The 21,852-nt window shown below is 43.9% G+C and overlaps 1 protein-coding gene across 5 annotated transcripts in view; it reads left to right on the plus strand.

Moving 5' to 3' along the window:
• The window catches only part of LOC120997846 (schwannomin-interacting protein 1), a 513,059-nt gene that overhangs the window by 420,613 nt on the left and 70,594 nt on the right, over positions 1 to 21,852 (plus strand). For 2 of the 5 annotated variants that reach the window (XM_040428158.1, XM_040428162.1), the window contains one exon: positions 1,561 to 2,148. In XM_040428158.1, coding sequence (XP_040284092.1) covers positions 1,561 to 2,148 — 588 coding nt within the window. Of the gene's footprint in view, positions 1 to 380; positions 507 to 1,310; positions 1,370 to 1,560; positions 2,149 to 21,852 lie in introns of those variants that run through there. The other 3 variants (XM_040428163.1, XM_040428160.1, XM_040428159.1) reach the window with 3 other exon arrangements.

The raw sequence follows: 21,852 nt of genomic DNA on the forward strand, positions 1-21,852 counted from the left end.
CCCCTCAGTGGCTGGCTGTACAGCAGCTGCATGCTACCCTGGAAGCAATGAGGCTGCAGAGCTGACTAAACGCCCAGTACTTCTAACAGGCGTTATACCGTAGGCACCATTAGTACATTATCAGACGGCAGGTGAGGGCTTTCCCCTCACAACAACCACCATCATTTCTCCATGAATAGGGGCTTTTGTACCATAGGTAGAGAGGACGCGCCCTGATTTCGCTAAACCCTTTCTCCACTAGATGGCGCTGTCCACCAATGCAGCTACGCAAACTGCGCAGTGAGGCAGCCCTCGGCTCCCCAGTCCCGACCAGCGCTTACGTAGACTCCGGAATTCCTATTCCCGGCACTTTACGCAGTGACGCGCTGGGAGTGAGGAGTTTCCGGAGCTGTGGATGTCTGCCGGGCGGCGCCGGTGTAGAGGGCTGCGGGTGAGAAGGAGGGGACAGCAGCGTCACACAGCGGCTCAGGGATGAGGGGTTATAAGGTACAGACTCCGGGCATCAGGTATGGGGGCATCTCTGTGGGCTGAATGACAAATTGGGGTTACCCCTACTTCTTCCTATGTGCCCTGTCCACCTGTAGAAATGTCTGCATCATGGGGTCAGCTCTGTGGTGGGAGGATAGAAAGCCCCCAATCTTATCTGTAGGATCTGTCCTGAGGGATTTCCTATTCTGCAGCCTGGTATCCTCCCATGGCCTGCAGTCTGTCACCAAGACCCCTGTAAGTGCCCCCTCCTGTATATTACATGGGTGTGCAGTGCCAGGGGCACGCCAAGGATCACTGCAGTAGATGGGTATATGTGGCAGAGATGGGGGCGGCTGGACAGTGCCCGTATATATACATGGCAGAGCTGGGCTGTACACGAATATTATTCTGCTGCTTTGTATCCGTTTGCTTTTTTCCTAGGTTTATTTTTTTGCAAAACTTATTTGTATTTTATTTTAATCCTATTTAAAATGCGCTAGATTTTACCTGTCCGGGGATGCCGCTGCCTTAAAGGTCTGAATGCAGAGCGTGGGCTGCTGCTGATGGCAGCCTATATTCTGCCTGTGTTTGCCCCCATGCACGGCCATCCTCTGATCTATCATAGGATCATTTCTCCCGAGCAGTTCTGATTTTAGGTATTACTTTTTAACGATGACTGTGCACTTGGCAGTTTTATATATTTTTAGATATATGCGTCCACGTTTAGTACTGTAGGAAATAGCTGCAGCGATGTGCCGGCACGGAGGAAGCATGGTGGTAAGGATGATGAGGAGTATTAATATTGGGCACACTGCTTATTATCACACTGTCAGCGGCGTGTATGTTAATGTGTTTGCTCATTGTGACTGGTGCTCAGCTCAGGGAGAGGAGGAGTGGAAGGGTAGGAATCTTCACAGCCTCAGGGGATGGATATTCTTGCTGGCACTTTCCAGTTGCTTCATGTTTTTTTTTTCCTCCTAGAGAACAAGTATAGACAGGCTGCTAGACTTTGATGAAAGAAACACCAATTTATCTGTCTTTCTCCTTTCTTTCTTTCTTTCTCCTTGGCATGCCGTTTATGTCGACCTGAAGGATTACAGAGAAGATGGCATGGATTTAGGAAGTGATGCTTGTAGCCGCTCAAGTTCCGAATCCAGCTCCAACAAAGTGACCCCTTGCTCAGACTGTAAGTCTTCCCCCAGCCTGGATCTGGCTGCCCTGGAGGATTATGAGGAGGAGGACTTTATGGTGGACAAGGTGAGCGATGAGTGGGAGGATGAAGATGAGGAGGAAGAAGAGGGTGGTGATGATGATGGCTTTCCGAAGGACAATTGTTTGTCAAGGACTGTCGCAAGCAGGAGTTTAGCAGAAGAGTTTGAGGACATTAAAGGTGGTCATCTGTCTGCTATCAATGGAAACCCCTCTCATCGGCACAAATTAAATGGAAACTTAGTAACTGGGAAACCTCCAAATAGAGCAAAGCACAGCCCCCCCAAACCTCAGAATACCGCTATCAGGGGGCCTCCAATGAACTCATTTGTTGGCTCAGGTGGCCTCATGAGGGAGGAACCCCAGCTTCCCACAATGGACTGGGAAACCTTAGAGAAGCACCTTGCGGGACTTCAGTTCCAAGAACAAGAGTCCAGGAACCAGAAACAAGCAAGATCATATTACACGTCTGTAAGTGTTTCCATTCATTATACTTTTGTCAGTTTTTTTCAACCTATTTAAATTTGCATTAGAGATGAGCAAATATATTTGTCCAAATAATTTAGTCTCATCAACGAGAGTTCTTCACCTGCAAGGGGCTGACCCTGCCGCTGAAGAAGCTTCCCCTGTCACTTGATTGACAAGGCTGGACATCTCAGCTGGCCCTGACAACCACGCACCTGCACCAATGCTCCGAGTAGCGGCACATGATCAGTCAATGCACTTGCGCCACTACTTGGCGAACAGCTGAGATTGTCACTGCCGGGTTAGATGTCCGGGCCTGTCAATCCAGAGGCAGGGGGAGCTTCTTCAGCAGTGCGGACAGCCAGTTGCAAGAGAAGAACTCTCGCTGATGAGATGAATCGATTCCATAACCTCTGTTTGCATTGGAAAGATAGATCAATTTTACCGCTTCTGTGGCAGATCTAAAGAAAATCTGCGGCAAAAATTTGCCCTGTTGCTGTTCATCTTTGAATTGCAAAAGGTGACGTCCACAGTATATATAGGCCAGAAATTTGCAGCAATAATTTTTTTTTTTTAATCTTCAGTATTCTCAAACGTTGTGCATTTTTTTCTACTCTGTCTAAATGGGATTTTGTAAGTCTGTTTTGCTTGCATTGGGTTGGCGTCACATGTAGGCAAAAAAAACACCAGCTCCAGATGTTACATTGAAGTCTTTGAGAAATATCAAAAGCGGGACAGGCCTTTGTCACACTTAGGTTACTTTCACACTAGCGTTTTTCTTTTCCGTCATAGAGTTCCGTCACAGGGGCTCTATACCGGAAAAGAACTGATCAGTTTTATCCCCATGCATTCTGAATGGAGAGTAATCCGTTCAGTTTGCATCAGGATGTCTTCAGTTCAGTCGTTTTGACTGATCAGGCAAAAGAGAAAACCGTAGCATGCTACGGTTTTATCTCCGGCTAAAAAAACTGAAGACTTGCCTGAATGCCGGATCCAGCATTTTTTCCCATAGGAATGTATTAGTGCCGGATCCGGCATTCAGAATGCCGGATCCGTCCTTCCGGTATGCGCATGCGCAGACTGAAAGAAGGGGGAAAAAATAAATGCCGGATCCGTTTTTGCCGGATGACACCGGAAAGACGGATCCGGCATTTCAATGCATTTTTTTGACTGATCAGGCATTTTTAAGACTGATCAGGATCCTGATCAGTCTTACTAATGCCATCAGTTGGCATACGTTTTGCCTGATCCGGCAGGCAGTTCCGGCGACGGAACTGCTTGCCGGATCTCTCTGCCGCAAGTGTGAAAGTACCCTTAGGGTACTTTTACACTTGCGTTGTTTGATTCTGGCAGGCAGTTCCGTTGCCTGAACTGCCTGCCTGATCAGGAAAACTGTATGCAAACGCATGTCATTTTTTCTGACTGATCAGGCATTTTTCAGACTGCATCAGTCTGAAAAATGCCTGATCAGTCAGAAAAATGCATTGCAATACCGGATCCGTTTTTCCGGTGTCATCAGGCAAAACGGATCAGGTATTTATTTTTTCCTCATTCCTAAAGGTTTGCGCATGCGCAGACCGTAAGGACGGATCCGGCATTCCGGTATTTTGAATGCCGGATCCGGACCTAATACATTCCTATGGAAAAAAATGCCGGATCCGGCATTCAGGCAAGTCTTCAGTTTTTTTCGCCTGAGATAAAACCGTAGCATGACTGAACTGAAGACATCCTGATGCATCCTGAACGGATTACTCTCCATTCAGAATGAATGGGGATATGCCTGATCAGTTCTGCTCTGGTATAGAGCCCCTGTGACGGAACTCGTTAGTGTGAAAGTAGCCTTAAAGCCTATTTTTTTAATTATTGCATTGTACTCATTTTGTGCTAGAAAATAATTTTTTTAATTGGTCTTTATTAAAAATATTGCTTCATTTTTTTCTGCACAGAGCTGAAATGCTCTAGTAGCATTTGGATTTTTGTCTTTTCCGTCAGACCAGGAGCTGACAGACTCCTTATCTCTGACCTCCTAAGCACTTATTATAGCTCAGTTCTTATCATTTTTGTACCAAAGTTTTTTGACCATATTACTCTACAGAGAAATATCACAGGGGTACATATTTTCCTGTTAAAAAAAAAATACAAAAAACACTGACCCAGTCAGTATGTCAGCAGCCTTGTACTGTTATCCACTGTGGATCTGCAGGACACACGTGCATCTTAGCCACTGCGTCTAAACGTACTAGTGGAGTCCCCAGTGCTCCATGGTCACTCCATGTGGCCTTGTACGGTGCCTTATTACAGTGATATTCTCCCCTAGAAGCATTGCTACTGTGTATTTTCCATTGGAGAAGTGGTATGGTTTCCTCCTATAACACGACTGTCTCATGTGAACAGAGCATTTGCTGTTATTTAAAGAACACAACAGGTGCCGTTACTATAATTTAAATGGCTGACAAGCCAAACACCGTAAATCTCAAAGTACATCTGTCAGCAGACTTGTACCTATGACACCGGCTGACCTGTTACATGTGCGCCTGGCAGCTGAAGGCATCTGTGTTGGTCCCATGTTCATATGTGCCTGCGTTGCTGAGAAAAATGATTAATTTTTATATATGCAAATGAGCCTCTAGGATCAACGGGGGCGTTGCTGTTACTCCTAGAGGCTCTGCTCTCTCTGCAACTGCTGAGCCCTCTCCACATCCGCATCCCAATTGACAGGCAATGTAAACTGATCACACCCGGCCCTGTCAATCAGAGGACGAGGCAGTTGCAGAGAGGGCAGAGCCTCTAGGTGTAACGGCAACGCCCTCGTTGCTCCTAGAGGCTCATTTTCATATATTAAAACATAATTTTTCTCACATATGAACATGGGACCAACACAGGTGTCTTCAGCTGACAAGCGCACCTGTAACAGGTCAGCCAGTGTCATAGGTACACATCTGCTGACAAAGCAGGGTAGGTACCTCAGTAATTTACCTGGTGATTTTCTGTATCTCACAAGGTGAACATGCACTTACTAATCTGTGTGTTAGTAGCTATTTCTAAAGGCCTACATTAGAGGCTTGCACATCCTACACTATTTTGTCATGTTTAACACATCTGCTATTTTTGTATATGGCACCATATGCTGAACAGCTTAAGATGCCACTTGACAGCCACATTGATGTGGTACACAACAGGGATGTAAAAAAGAATGTCAATTTAGAAGGCATTTTAGTATATATACTATTTTTATTTTCATTATTATTGGTTGGGCAATAATCACTTAAGGGGGTTTTCCAGAATTCATATATTGATGACCTTTCCTCAGAAGAGGTCATCAATATCTGATTGGTGGGGATCGGACTCCTGGCACCCTGCCGATCAGCTCCTTAAAGAGCCCACATCACCCAGGTGTCGTCCTTCCTAGGCCAGTGACGTCACGTTTATCGGTCACATGAGCTAGGCGCTGCTCAGTTCTATTCAAGTGAATGGGGCTGAGCTGCAATACAATGTACGGCGCTGAGGTTGCTAAGCTGTAGGGGGGGCCGCATCTCTCACCAGAGTGCCATGGTCTCTTCAAGTATCCGACATGCAGGGGTCTCGTTTGTAAGATCCCCACTGGTCTGATATGGATGACCTATAGTGAGAATAGGTCATCAATATTGGAGTCCTGGAAAACCCCTTTAAATGGCTTTCTTCATGTTATATTGTCATAGGACATCCTGTGACTAATCTGTGGGGGTTCAACCTCTAGGACCCCACCTATTCTGAAAATGTAGAAGACACATCAAATTGGGCTAGCTGTTGTGAATGGGGCCAGCTGCAGTGTGTGGCTGTACAGGGAAAACAGTGCAAGCGCTAAACCAGAGGTCGGACCCTCACCTATCATAACATGATTGGCCATCAGTAGAGAACAGCCCACTCCAATGCAGGTGCAGGTTTACACCGTCATAGGACGGCGCACTTGTGTATAACGACCGAAGCCCTTAAAGCCTTGCTCTGTACCACTTGCAGAATGGCTTTATATGGCGATTATATTTATTCACCATCTGTGTTTATTGTAATGCCAGTCAGTACGTCAGAAGCATTGATCTGCCATATACTGTAACCAAATAGATGGCAGTACAGAGGGAACTGTCTGGGTCCTAGGTGTCCCACAATGTATCTGGTTTTGTATCAGTACTACAAGGGGTGTTCCACAAGTTATACATTGTGTAATGAAAAAGGACGCATTGAGAGAGATTGATGTACACGCCATATATGTGCTATAACTTTTTGAGCTTCTTGACACTTTTTAAATGTGAGAAGGAAAGGGATGGGGCTCTATATTTTTCTGTAACTTACATAAAAAAATTGCATAAAATTGTAGCTGAAATCTCTTGCATCTCCTATCTGACGTAGATATCAGTTTCTGGCCCATGGAAAGCCAGAAGATGCGCCGGTGCTGTCTAATAAATTAGGTGCATTCTACTCCAGCACACTTTTTATTAAAGCCCATCTGTCAGCAGACTTGTACCTATGACACTGGCTGACCTGTTACATGTGTACTTGGCAGCTGAAGACACCTGTGTTGGCCCCATGTTCATATGTGTCCACATTGCTGAGAAAAATAAAGTTTTAATATATGCAAATGAGCCTTTAGGAGCAACGTGGGTGTTTCACCTAGAGGCTCTGCTCTCTCTGCACTTTGATTGACAGGTCCAGGCAGCGAAAACGTCATCCCACCTGGCCCTGTGAATCAAAATTCAGGGGGCACTGCAGTTGCAGAGAGAGCTGAGCCTCGGGGTAACGGCAACGCATTCATTTGGACTGCAGCTGTAGTTAAATAGTTAAAATTAGTCAGTCGCGTTACACAAACTCACAGTGTAGCCTCACCCTTATTTGCCGAAACTGGAAAGCCCCTGTAAAGCACATCCAGCTGTGATCTTACATGAAAGTCATTACTTTTTTATATTTTGCCCAGGTAAGACAGTAATATTACAACTTCACAGTAGTGGTTAAGTCATCAGATCACAGTCTGCTCTCTGTCCCCCATACTTTACACTGCAACTCTTACCAGCAGCAATCTCACCAGGATGGATACAATGATTATGAGTGACAAGCAACTACACTGTCAGCAAAAGAAAATACATATTTTCTACCACTTATTTCAACATCTTAATTCAGTTCTTTCTTTATTAGGACAATTTTGTAAGGGTATTTTCACACTAGCGTTTTTCTTTTCCGTCCTTAAGTTCCGTCCTAGGGGCTCTATATCGGAAAAGAACTGATCAGTTTTATCCCCATGCATTCTGAATGGAGAGTAATCCGTTCAGGATGCCTTTAGTTCAGTCTTTTTGACTGTTCAGGACAGAGATAATACCGCAGCATGCTACGGTTTTATCTCCGGCTAAAAAAACTGAAGACTTGCCTGAATGCCGGATCCGGCATTTTTTTCCATAGGAATGTATTAATGCCTGATCCGGCATTCAATGCATACCGGAATGCCGAATCCGTACTTCCGGCCTGCGCATGCGCAGACCGAAAAAAAGGTGAAAAAAATAAATGCTGGATCCGTTTTGCCGGATGACACCAGAAAGACGGATCCGGCATTTCAATGCATTTTTCTGACTGATTAAGCATTTTTCAGACTAATCTGGATCCTGATCAGTCTTACAAATGCCATCAGTTGGCGTACGTTTTGCCGAATCCAGCATCACAGTCTGTGAATATTCCAGGTTTTCTTACAGGCAAAATGTGGTACATAAGTAATGGAACTCCATAGTTACTACATTAGTCACATATCCCATGAGTGTACACTTCACATGTTCGGTACCACTGTTTATTATACACTATATCTTAAAGGAATTATAAGAGGATGTTCACACGACCGATTTTGAAAACGCACGGAACAAATCAGCATCCACGTGTTTTTTTTTTTCAGCTTGTTTTTTTATTAATGCACCAAAAAATGTGCGGAAAACTCACATAAATACCTGGACTTACATGGAGCTGTTTTTTTTTATTATTTTGTTTCCCATTCATTTCAGCGAGAGATTCAGCGTGTATTCCGCCCCAAGATAGGGCATGCTGCTTCTTTTTTCCACTTGGAAAAGAAAAGCAAGTGCTGCTTCCCATTGAAATGAATGGGAGGCTGTTTTGAGGCATTTTTTTAGCTGATTTTGAGGCAGAAATGCTCAAAAATCAGCAAAAAAAATTTTTTTGGTGTGAACTGGCCCTTAGAGTTCAATAATAAAACGGCAGCAACAGTAAATGTGCTAAAATAACAAAAGTAGTCACACTCAGTGAGTCGCTGAGGTTTTAGGGCGTATTTAGACAGAATGGTTAAAAACGCTCTATCACAAATCCTGTTAAAAAAGCTGGGCAAAATTGTGTAGCATGAGACGGTATTTTGTCCAGGGCTCCTGATGGAAACCTCACAGACCCCATTATAGTCAAGGGCTCCACCGGGTGCCATACGTTTGTCATATGACACATCCAGCACTGCCGTTTTCCTAGGACTGAACAGAAAAACGGAAAAAGTTTATGCCACTGAGAATGAAGCCTAACTGGTACAGTATATTTGTATGTTTGAAGTGATGGAGTAAGATATATGGTAGGTCACAAGTCATTCCGGCAGTACAACGTTACTCTGTCGATCTCTGAATCATGCCGGATCACCCATAATAATAACTATCTTTGAATAACACCACCATATTCCACAAGCAGGACAACAGGAGTGAGGGCTAGGAATCAACTGGTCATACACGTTCAGAGATACTGGGCGATGGAAGAAAAGTCTTCCTGGGGATCTTCTTAACAAGAGCTTTGTCCGAATATCGGATGATTGGTAAGCCGAAACGTTTGTTCGCTGTTAAGAGTTTTCTGAGACTTAAATACTGATGACCTATCCTCAGGAGTGTCTGATCGGTGGGGGTGGGACACCCAAGACTCCCACAGATCAGCTGTTTGAGAAGGCAGCGGCTGAGGCCTTCTCCATGCTCACTAAGCACAGTGGTCTACATTGTATAGTGGCTGTGCTTAGTATCACAGCTGAGCCCCATTCACTTCTATGGGGCTGAGCTGTGCCTGGGCCATGTGACCAATGAACGTGACGTCACTCTGCCTAGGGAAAGCTGAGAGAATGCGTCTCTCAAACAGCTGACCAGCGGGGGTCCCAGGTGTCAGACCCCCACTGATCAGATACTGATGACCTATCCAGAGGAACACCTTTTTAAATTTCACCCTACAAACAACCGTTTTGGTTGAAATCATCAGTTTTCATCAACTGTGTGGAAGGAAGTTCAGGTCTTCAGCAGGAAGCAGACTCATTTCCCTGGAACTTGGACTTATTTGACAGCTCATGCAACATGGAGTAAAATCCCAGCAGAACTTTTATTAACTCCAAAAGAACAATGCCGCTGAATGTAAAGGTGATATGGAAATTTGTGCAGATTAAAAATTATGCAGGTACCCTAAAGGGTCTGTCAATTCTTTTTTTACAAACAATAAGCCATCTCTATCTGATCGACCACCCCGCCGATCAGCTGTGGACAACCTATGCTATTTGGTATATCAATAAATCCACTGAATTCCACTGACTGTGTCAGGTGCTTGCTGTCATAAGCGTGGAATCACACTGTGTTCGCAAGTGTACATGAAATGCACATGCTGGTCAGCGGGTGGCATGTGACCCAGCAGTGACATGCAGCTTGGCGACAAAAAATAAAAAGCAGTATGACGTCAGCATCTCCTCCATATTCCAGCTTTATTAGCTCACCACATGGTATACATAATAAAGTGCAACATTTGGGACACGTTACCGCAGAAGAGAGGCAGGTAGTCGGGACAGAGCATCCAGGAGCAGGTGGGTATTACTTTTAAAAAAGGAGGCTTGGCTTTAAATTTAATAACTTAAAAACCCCATTAAACATGTCTACAGGCTACCACTCACCCGACAGAGGCCAAAATAGTGTCCCTTTGTCCTCTTTTGGCCTCTATCCTTTTTATTTTTGTGCTGGATAGAAGAATGTAGTAGTGTACTCTGTTTTATCCAGAGGTATCCTGTAAAAAACGCAGCTCATTCCACATTTTTTATGGCAACCTATGGGAGATGAATGCTACTGTATAATTATACAGTGGTATCAGTCAGAGATGTAAATTGGGAATCCACCCTAAATTAGGTAAATCAGACTGAAGTAAATATATAACCTAAGAAACAAAATCATATTAAGTTTTACACTTGAGTGTGCAGCGCGCCATGGATGAGACGTCGGCCAAAGGGTCCCTTTAAGATGTTATAAGGGTTAAAAGTTTGTGGTGATGCCAGTTTCAGCAACGAGGGACTAGGTCCGCCTATGTAGAAGGTGATGGTGGAACCCAGTGTAGGAATGCCAGAGTGGTATAAGGGTTGCCTATAGTGTCCCTTAGGTGTTGCTTTAGCACTTGTCACGGTGCTCCTACCTGGATATCCTGGAATCCCAGGCGTTGTTGTCCACAGCGGTGCAACTAAAATGGATATGTGATGAGGATGAAGGTGAAATAACTTGATTCCAGACTTTTATTGACGTTGAACACAGCTGTACTTGCATAAACTTTAATCAGGGAACAATCTTCCAACTTTATCTTGGTTATCAGAAGGTTTTGGCATTAATATGGTGAGCAAACACATTCTGACATTCTGCTTTGCTACATCTGAACTCGTTCAGCTCTGCTATGTTGGCTGGGTTAAATAGGAACTTTTCCTCTGCTGCCGTAAGCTGCAACTTAGCTTCCTGTAGTCTGACTCTATCTTTATCTTGGTCTATATCTTTAGCTTTATCTCTGTCTTTATCCAGGGAATCTTTCCTCCTGGCTTACTGAAGCTCTTTACTCTTTTCCTCTGGGGCCTAGCCGAGCAGCCAGTGCTCTGCTGGCTGGCACACAGCCTTCCCCTTGAAGGGGCTGCTCTGAACAGAACCTCTCCCCAAGATAGGGTAGGTTAGACTGCCTCTAACTAACTATAACTCCTCCCTCTCTAGAGAGGGCTGAAATGGACTAGAAGGTTTCACTCCAGGGAAACTAGCTCTGCCAAGATTGCCGCCATCTGCTGGTAAACCAGGCACATTACACTTAAAGAGTTGCAAAATAGGAAATACGTATACACATTATGCAGGATCTGAAATAAATACATATGATGACACAGGATCACCCATAGGAGATAGTGGGGGTGTGCAAAAAGTAGTAATGCCACTCTGGGGCATTATAAGTGAAATACAGTTAGAGCCACTTAAAGAGTTTGGCCCATCTCAAGATTTATATGGCTAGGTGGCCTAATGGAAACAGCTGAGTGGCCTGCGCTCCTCTGGAAACTGCGAGATGGGACAACCCCTTTAAAGAGGTTGTTCTGGTTTAGCATCTTTAGCATAGGTCATCATCAGTATGGGATTAGTGTTGAGCGAGCATGCTCGGCCGAACAGCAGTTCGGCTCAAGCATCGCTATGCTCGGCTATATGCCAAAAAGCCGGGTATGTGCAAGCCAACAATCTATCCATGAGACAGATACAGTCAGAATACCTTACAATGGCAGCCTTGTGCACTATGATACATTCAAAAGCAGCTCTCATCTGACTGAGAGGCAGTAAGCGTCAAAGTTGCTTCATAACTGTTTAATGGCTTGGGTGAACCTGCGCACCTAGATCATTATCATTAGGGTGACAAAAAGTTTTCTGATTGTCCTAACATAATATTCATTAACCTTTCTATACAGTTTTAGCATGTAAACTAATTTGCATAATCGTGGGCATATGCAAATTAGCTGAATCTGCTTGTTTTTCAGCTGAAACACCATTTGCATGGAAAATTTGCGATAAAAATTTGCGATTAGAATATTTGCGATCAACACTACTCATGAACAGCGCCATTTATTGGTTTCATAGTCTTTTTTTTATTATTATTTTTTTTATTAGGTTTTGATATAATTTGCACATTTACATTCAAAGGTACATATTGGATCAAATTGCAGGTCATATTCCTTTTTTACAGATATGTGCAGTGAAAACAAAGATAAAACACATATAAACAGTGCAATAATTCTTTCCCTAAACATTTCCCTCCTCCCCCCTTCTATACAGGTGATGTGGTTTAAAGTTTTCTTTTTATTATAGATATTCCTGGGGGTGTACAGTGTCTCATTTCGGAGTTCATATGGATTTATTGTCATGTAGTCTCATGGTAGTGCGTCTTTATGTAGGGATTGATGATGCTTTATATGTTATTGGTTTCATAGTCTTATGACAAGACTATGAATCCAATAGATAGCGCTGTTCATGAGTAGTGTAGATCGCAAATATTCTAATCGAGAATATTTATCGTGAATTTTCCATGCAAATGGTTTTTCAGCTGAAAAACAAGGCAGATTCTGCTCATTTGCATGTCTTTCCGATATGCCCATGTTTATGCAAATGAGTTTACATGACAAAACGGTATAGGAAGGTTATTGAATATTAACTTAGGACAATCAGAAAACTTTTTGTCACCCTAATGATAATGATCTAGGTGCACAGGTCCACCCAAGCCATCCAACAGATATGAAGCAACTTTGAGGCTTACTGGCTCTCAGTCAGGTGAGAGCTGGTTTTGAATGTCTCGTACTGCACAAGGCTGCCATTGTAAGGTGCGCTGACTGTATCTGTCTCATGGATAGATTGTTGGCTAGCACATACCCAGCTGTTGGCAAATAGCCTTTGTGTGGTTGTCTATTGTATGTCATAGGTAATAGGAGTCCAAGATGCATCCAGACGTCCTCCCCATGCTGTTTCCAAACCATTTTGTTGGTGTTTCCATCAATTTCTAACCTTTTTCTATAAACCAGACACCCTCTCCTCTTCAGAGCAGGGGGTGCCTGGTTTAAAGTGGTTATCCCATCATAATGATCACTGTTAAATCTGTTAATGATTTGACAGTGATCATTTTTGTAAATATACTTGATTAACAAATTCCCACCGTTTAGGATCAAATTCATCCCCACTTACCTCATTGTTGTGACTCAGTCTCCCCTGGTTACGGCCACCGCTCTTCTCCAGAATCCCGGTGGCCGCGCTTGTGCAGAAGACTCCTTCTTTTCTCCCGGCAGGGCCACTCGCTGTCCGGAACGCGCACGCTGCCGCGCATGCGCGATGGTGACTTCTTCCCGGCCAGAATAGTACAGAGCTGCGAACGCGCACGCCGGCTCTGTACTATACTGGCCAGAAATAAGTCACCATGGCGCATGCGAGGCGGCGTGCGCGTTCAGTCCAGCGCGCAGCCCTGCCGGGAGAAGGCTTCAATCAAGATGAAGCCCGCCCCCAGCCAGAATCCAGGAAGTGAACGGTTCTGTGGCAGCATGTAAGTATAAAAAGGCGAAGTGGGATAACCCCTTTAATGCTCGGTTTCTCCCATTGACTTCCATTGTGCTTGGGTGCTCTGTAGAGCACTCGAGCATCCCGATGTGTTCGGCCAGAGCACCCGAACACTTTGGTGCTCGATCAACACTAGTGGGGATCCAATTCTCAGCACCCCTGTCAATAGGTTGTTTGCAGGAGCTCAGGCAGCAGAACTGACCATGGGTGCCAACTCCCTGTACCCTGGCCAATCTAATATTGATGATATAGGCCATCAATGAGTAAAACCTGGACAACTTCTTTAAAAAACGTATACGGGCTGTTTCAACATGACAACTTCCTTTCTATGTTGAAATGACCCAGAAATTAGCAGAGCGCAGAGAAATTTGGCTTCATAAACAGCTGATGAGCTCCTGTAATGACACCGGAAAGCTCCATCTAAATATAAATGTATACATTCCCACTGTGTTTGCTTAGCTGCAGCAGTGTCGTAGCCGTTATACCACATGTGACTGCTGCCACCAGTCACTGACCACAGCTATATACGGCACAGGTGCACTCAGGCCAGTGTTTGGCTGCAGCAGTCACGTGGGGCATGCGGTTATGTTAAAGTGGCAGCCAAGTAAATACAGACCAGAGGTGAGGACTGAAGCAGCAGTGCTGGAACAGCATGGCATTTAACTGGAGAGTATACATTGTGTTATAATAAGTCCTCCCAGTTGAAGCATACAAAGTGAGGGATGGAAGTCAAAAATTTGATTAGAAAGGGGGAAGACTAGCCAGTATTTTGAGGTAAGGGAAATAGATGAGTATAAGGCCTCATGCGCACGACTGTATGTATTTTGCGGTCCACAAAAACGTATCCGCAAAAAATACGGATGGCGTCCATGTGCATTCCGTATTTTACGGAACAGCTGGCCGCTAATAGAACAGTCCTATCCTTGTCCGTAATAGGGACTATGATAGGACATGTTCTACTTTTTGGCAGAACGGACATACGGAAACGGAATGCACACGGAGTACCTTTTTTTTGCGCGTACCCATTGAAATGATGGGTTCCGCATACGGTCCGCAACAAAAACGGAACGAACATGGAAAGAAAATATGTTTCTGTGCATGAGGCCTGAGGGAGCCAACCAAAATAATATTGGCATTCAAGAAAGGGACCCAATGGAGCCCCTCTAGAACCCTACAGGGGTAAACATGGCAGTCTGCTCCCAGAAAATACTAATGTATACCAGAAGTGCCTTCAACTAAAAATGTGAACATTTAACAAAATGTTATAGAAATTATGTATTAAAAGCAAAGAAAGAAAGCCAGTCCAGTTCCTCTATGTGTCATCCAGTAAGGGGGTGGGGGGTACAGTCAGACAAGCCAAAGGTGGGACAGTGGAGCAGTAAAGTTGACCATACACTACTGATTTAAAGGGCATCTGTCAGCAGCTTTGTACCTATGAAACTACCTGACCTGTTTCATGTGCGCTTGGCAGCTGAAAGCATCTGTGTTGGTCTCATGTTCACATGTGCCCGCATTGCTGAGAAGTTTTAAAACTTTTAATATATGCAAATGAGTTTCTAGGCACTACGAGGGTGTTGCTATAACTTCTAGAGACTCATTTGCATAAAATAAAACTTCCTTTTTCTCAGCAGTGCGGGCACATATGAACATGGGGCCAACATAGATGTCTTCAGCTGCCAAGCACACATGTAACAGGTCAACCAGTTTCATAGGTACAAGTCTACAGATGTTGGTCTGTGGTTAGTTGGTCTTAAAAGGTTGTCATTTTGAACAACTGTGTCGTACATCACATGCTGTCAATGTGTAGATCTATCTCTGTCTAGCCTCGTGACCTGGGCAGAATTAATGAAGTACTAGGTGACTACAGAAGACACCAATAGTTGTCGCACATAGACGCCAGTTAATTTGTCATGAACATCCTAATGACGGTAACCAAGTAATGAAAAAATCTAAACCAATCAGGTCATCTTTTCCACAGATGTTTGCCTTCCACTGGCATCTGTCACATTTCTTCGTTTTACCTCCAATTCACACATGAAGACCCCTATGTTGAATAAGAACTGTCCAGGCAATGAGATTCCACTCTTTTAGAGGTAATGTGGTAATGTCAAGACAACTGAAGATCTCCAGTAATAAGCCCTGTCTGTAATAAGGGATCACTTCATTCCTGGCTTCTGGGGCAGGGTCCACCTTGAGAGATCTAGAACTGATGGGTCCTACAGGCCATCAGATTCAGGAAGGGGTCTTACTTTATGTTGGGAAGCCTTGTTTTCAGTGTTGTCTTACCGATTATTAGACTTGTATACTGGTTGATTTCTGTAAATGCAATATCTTGGTATATACAGGTAGTAAGTGATCCTTCGCCAAAAGAAAAGGATGATAGAAGTGAGTCAGATCTTCAGGAAGTGGTTACTTACAATATTACAAAATAGTAATTGGCCTTTTAAAGATGGGGAAAAAAAGTCATAATTCCTTGTAGCATCAATTTTGAGGAACTTTGGAGCACACTATTCGGAGCCTATTTTAGAACCACCTTCGTATTACAGCTGCTTGTGTTAGAAGAAGTTTTCAAGTGATTATGGTTAGCTTGCAATGTGGAAAGGCTTTTCTGTTTGGTGTATAATAGGCTGTGTAGGCAAGATGGAGCTCATTTGGGAATACGTGAATACAGGTGTTAATTAAAATTGCAGTAAGATTGATAGCAGGTGCTGTATTCACAGCTTGTGTATGATGATCTATTGAGTCAGACTCGGTGGGAGGCTTGTGATTAGAACTGAAAACAATCAGCATGTCCGTTTGACTGCAGACTCTCTGAAGTAGGCTAGAATTCTGAAACTTTTCCTGCATTGCTTCCTTGCGTACTGTAGGCTGAGTTTAGACATGTTGCTGCCAAATTTGCAGCTGCGACACGGCTGTGGTGCATTTAATTTTTTTAATTTTTTTTGCTGAGATTTTCTGAAATAGCAAAATGTTGTGGTTGTACTGCAATTGTGTAAGGCTAAGTTCACACGGGCCTTGCGGGAACACACGCGGTTTTTCCGCGCGAGTGCAAATCATTGTAATGCGTTTTGCACGCGTGTGAGAAAAATCGCGCATGTTTGGTACCCAAACCCGAACTTCTTCACAGAAGTTTGGGCTTGGGATCGGGGTTGTGTAGATTGTATTATTTTCCCTTATAACATGGTTATAAGGGAAAATAATAGCATTCTGAATACAGAATGCATAGTAAAATAGCGCTGGAGGGGTTAAAAAATAAATAAAAATAATTTAACTCACCTTAATCCACTTGCTCGCGCTGCCGGCATCTCGTCTGTCTCCTTCTTTGCTGAACAGGACCTGTGGTGAGCATTCATTGCAGGAACAGGACCTGTGGTGATGTCACTCCGGTCATCACATGATCCATCACATGATCTTTTACCATGGTGATGGGTCATGTGATGACCGGAGTGATGTCACCACAGGTCCTGTTCCTGCAATGAATGCTCACCATAGGTCCTGTTCAGCAAAGAAGGACCTGTCTCCATAATGATCGGTCTCCATCCCGATCGTCTCCTAGCAACCGTGCGTGAAAATCGCACCGCATCCGCACTTGCTTGCTTGCGGATGCTTGCGATTTTCACGCAACCCCATTCACTTCTATGGGGCCTGCGTTGTGTGAAAAACGCAGAATATAGAGCATGCTGCGATTTTCACGCAACGCACAAGTGATGCGTGAAAATCACCGCTCATGTAAACTGCCCCATAGAAATGAATGGGTCAGGATTCAGTGCGGGTGCAATGCATTCAACTCACGCATCACATTCGCGCGGAATACTCGCCCGTGTGAACTCAGCCTAAAAAGGGGGCAAATACCCTGACACACTGTGTACCTAACTCAATTTCTTTATTCGTGATATGTTCACACTGATACATGTGAGGACCACTGTAGCAAAGTAGGGGTATTCTCATCTTGCACATTAGAGGCAGAGCTGATTTTCACACAGGAGCATGTATGGCCTATAAGTCTCCTCACTCCGACTTATGCGCTCTCTCCCCAAGGAGAGATAGTACCCCCCAAATCCTGACTTAGGCCTCTCACCCAGTTAAGCCAGTACTTACTGCTCTGCACTTATATTGGGCAATCACCCCGAAACTGTCTGCAGATGAGGTGCTGGCTTATTTATTATCCAAGTCATATATCAAGGCCTATATAAAGGGTGGAACATTGACTAATAGGAAGGATACCTGCCTTACATCTGGTGGCATTAGATGCAGAGCTTGTTAAGAGCTCATTTGCATCCCTTTCTTCCCAGAATTCCAGAGGAGCATGTATGGCCTATAAGTCTCCTCATGCTGACTAAGGGAGCATTCACACAACCGTATAAATGGATCCGCATCCGTTCCGCAAATTTGCGGAACGGGTGCGGACCCATTTATTTCAATGGGGCCGCAAAAGATGTGGACAGCACACCGTGTTCTGTCCGCATCTGTTGTTTCGTTCCGTGGCCCCGCAAAAAAGATAGAGCATGTCCTATTCTTGTCCGTGATTGCGGACAAGAATAGGCATTCTCTATATAGCGCCGGCCATGTGCGGTCCGCAAAATGCGGAACGCACACGGCCGGTGTCCGTGTTTTGTGGATCCGCAATTTGCGGACCGCAAAACACTTACGGTCGTGTGAATGCTCCCTAAGAGTACTTTCACACTTGCGGCAGAGGATTCTGGCAGGCAGTTCTGTCGCCAGAACTACCTGTCGGATCCGTCAAAACGTATGCAAACTGATCTGTCTGACAAATGCATTGAAATGCCGGATCCGTCTCTCCGTTCCCATCCGGAAAAACTGATCCGGCATTAATTTTTTTTTCACATTTTTTTGCGGTCTGAGCATGTGCAGACCGCAATGCCGGATCTGTTTTGCCGGAACACTCGGGACCCAATCCGGCATTAATGCATTTCAATGGGAAAAAATTGGCAAGTGTTCCGGAATTTTGGATGGATATAGAACCGCAGCATGCTGCGGTATTATCTCCGTTCTGAAAAGTCAAAAGGACTGAACTGAAGACATCCTGATACATCCTGAACGGATTGCTCTCCATTCAGAATCCATTAGGATAAGGCCTCATTCACACGGCCGTTGTGCGGCCATTCCGTGCATTGGGGACCGCAATTTGCGGTCCCCAATGCATGGGTAGCGTCCGTGCAGTGGCCGGGACGGATCGAGACCCATTTAACTTAAATGGGTCCGTGATCCGTTCGCACCGCAAAAAAATAGAACATGTTCTATTTTTTTGCGGTGCGGAGGCACGGACAGAAACACCACGGAAGCACTCAAGTGAATGGGCCCGCATCCGTGATGCAGGGAGCACATGGTCGGTGCCCGCATATTGCCTAAATCTGATCAGTTATTTTCCGGTATTGAGCCCCTAGGACGGAAATCAATGCCGGAAAAGAATAACGCTAGTAAATGTACTCATCTTGTACATTTGTGGTATAACCACACCATAGGACAGGATTCCGTGACCCCCGACGGTCACCAAGCGGCTTAGCTGCTTCTGTAACAGCCATAGAAGTAAATGGCGATGAAGATACTGGTGGCCGCCAACCCCTATTCTCTTCATACAATAGCTGTGGGTCCCATATCTATGAGACATTATCCTGCGGGTATGTCATAAACTTGGGAACACCTCTTTAAGAGGAATACTACAGCATATGTGGTCATTTTATTCAGTAGTTCCTAATACACACCTGAACTCCAGCTACATAAATTGCTCTAGTGTTTCAGGTAAAAGAAGAGACCGTCAAGGGTATTATGACTAAGAGCCCCTGAAGAAGCACTAAATGTTTCAGCTGTATGCCTTTAAATTATTGACTTTAATAAATCATTTTTTATTGAAAGTCATAGGGGGAGATTTATCAAAAATGGTGTAAAAGAAGACCTGGCTTAGTTGCCCATAGCAACCAATCAGTTTCCATCTTTTATTTTCCAAAGGAACTCTGAAAAATGAAAGGTGAAATCTGATTGGTTGCTAGGGGCAACTAAGCCAGTTTTATTCACACCAGTTTTAATAAGTCTCCCCCATAGTGCTGGAAGTTCTTGGACTACCGTCAAGGGAAAGTTAGTTTTTTCCCCACAGCTTTTGCTAATCCTACCTTCAGAATACTACAGCCATTTAAAAAAAAAAACCACACACATTGCAAGAACCTTAAAAAATAATTTGACTTCTACATGTAAAGGTGGTTACTTCTACCTCTACTTTGGTCGTTCCCAATACGTGAATGAAGAATTCACAGAACAAAGAAAAGTCATTAGTCTGGGGATCAGTGCGAGAAGGAATGTGGGTGGGGGGTTAACATCAAAGACTCCATTAACCAGGGTAACCTCAGTAAAAACCACCTGGAATCCCAGGTTATAGACATTACAAATGGCACCTGCTCAGAAGAGAGGGGATTGTGGAAAGTGCAGATCGTTATCCTGCAGAGTATCTTGGAGATATGATCACTATCCCATATTCATCATGAAGTCTAGGCAACAACTTTTACTTTTATTTTGCAAGTTTATAGACAATCCGGAAGCCTGTTCCGGTAAGCTGTTTCGGCATTAATGTCGGCTGGACAAAAACCACTGCAAACCTTTTTTCACTTTGTTGGCCCCATTCTAGAGATCTGACATTGGCATATAGTGTTGAGCCAACTTGTGTTTTAGGTCTAAACTTCGGGTTATCGAAGAATCCCGTTATGGATTCCGCTACCACGGACCATAACAAAATTCAGAATCCATTACGGGATTCTTTGATAACCCGAACCCAAACTTTGGACGCCGAGCTTCTAGTGGCATTTTCTTCTATCACTTGACTCTTGGATCAGGCATACGTGGCAGCCTTTTTTTGTATTTCGTTTACCAAGATCAGGGGTACACAGAGTAATAATTAGAGGCGTATGGTAGGAGGTCCCGGGTGGGTATGCATTCCCTGTAATCACCATAGCAGCTTACCCTACGTACATCAGTCCAGTAATCCTGTGGTAATGAGATTGCAGCTGTAGATTTTGATCCTCCTGGAAGACTGTTTGCGTGGCAGTCTTGTGCTCAGTTTCCTTCTATTTAAAGTCAGAAGAAGGTATAAATTAAGATCTTCTAGGCTGGTGCTACACTGTAATTTACTTTCAGGAGCTGGGAAAACATCTCTCACTTGTCATATTGGAGTGAATGCTGTATTTATTGATATAGTCATAAATACAAATTATTTGTAAGATATAGTCACCAGTGTTGCTTTGAGCATACTGATCATGAAACTGGACAGTTCCCCTGGTTGTTCTGGCATCAGGCAGCCTCATAGATAAAGGGGTTATCCGGTCGGTGATGCGCTCCTCGGCCAAAACAAGTGGCTGACACTTCCGGGATCAGGTGCCATACATTGACTGCTCAAAGCGCCCAAAGCTGCCTGGCCGAGCATGCGCAACCCACGTACACTGCAGGCAGCAAACAGGCTAGGATCACATGCCGAATGTATGCCACATGATCCTGACCACTAATTTCGACCGGGAGGCCCAGTAAGGCAAGGACCATCATCATCTATACATACATCATATTACACATTCATGGGGGCTAGATTTAAAAAATAAAAACACACGGGTAACCCCTTTAAACCTTTCAGAACCAGGCCATTTTTCACCTTTCTGCCCAGGCCATGTTTAGCAAATCTGACATGTCACTTTATGTGGTAATAACTTTAAAACGCTTTTACTTATACAGGCCATTATGAGATTGTTTTCTCATCACATATTGTACTTCATGACAGTGGTAAAATTGAGTAAAAAAATTTAATTTTTATAAAAAAAAGACCAAATTTACAAAAAATTAGAAATATTTGCAAATTTCCACATTTTTATTTCTCTACTGTTATAATAGATAGTAATAACTCCAAAAATAGCTTCTACTTTACATTCCCCATATGTCTACTTCATGTTTGGATAATTTTGTGAATGCCATTTTATTTTTTGGGGACGTTAGAAGGCTTAGAAGTTTAGAAGCAAATCTTGATTTTCGTAATATTTGCAAAACACACTTTTTAAGGACCAGTTCAGGTCTGAAGTCACTTTGTGAGGCTTACATAATAGAAACCACCCAAAAATGACCCCAAAACTACACCACTCAAGGTATTCAAAACTGACTTTACAAACTTTGTTAACCCTTTAGGTGTTCCACAAGAAATAATGGAAAATAGAGATGAAATTTCAGAATTTCACTTTTTTGGCAGATTTTCCATTTTAATAAAAAAAATTCCACTAACAAAGCTAAACAAAACTCAATATTTATTGCCCTGATTCTGTAGTTTACAGAAACACCCCATATGTGGTCGTAAACTGCTGTACGGGCACACGGCAGGGCGCAGAAG

This window comes from Bufo bufo, chromosome 4 (assembly GCF_905171765.1).
Source record: "Bufo bufo chromosome 4, aBufBuf1.1, whole genome shotgun sequence".
NCBI lineage: Eukaryota > Metazoa > Chordata > Amphibia > Anura > Bufonidae > Bufo > Bufo bufo.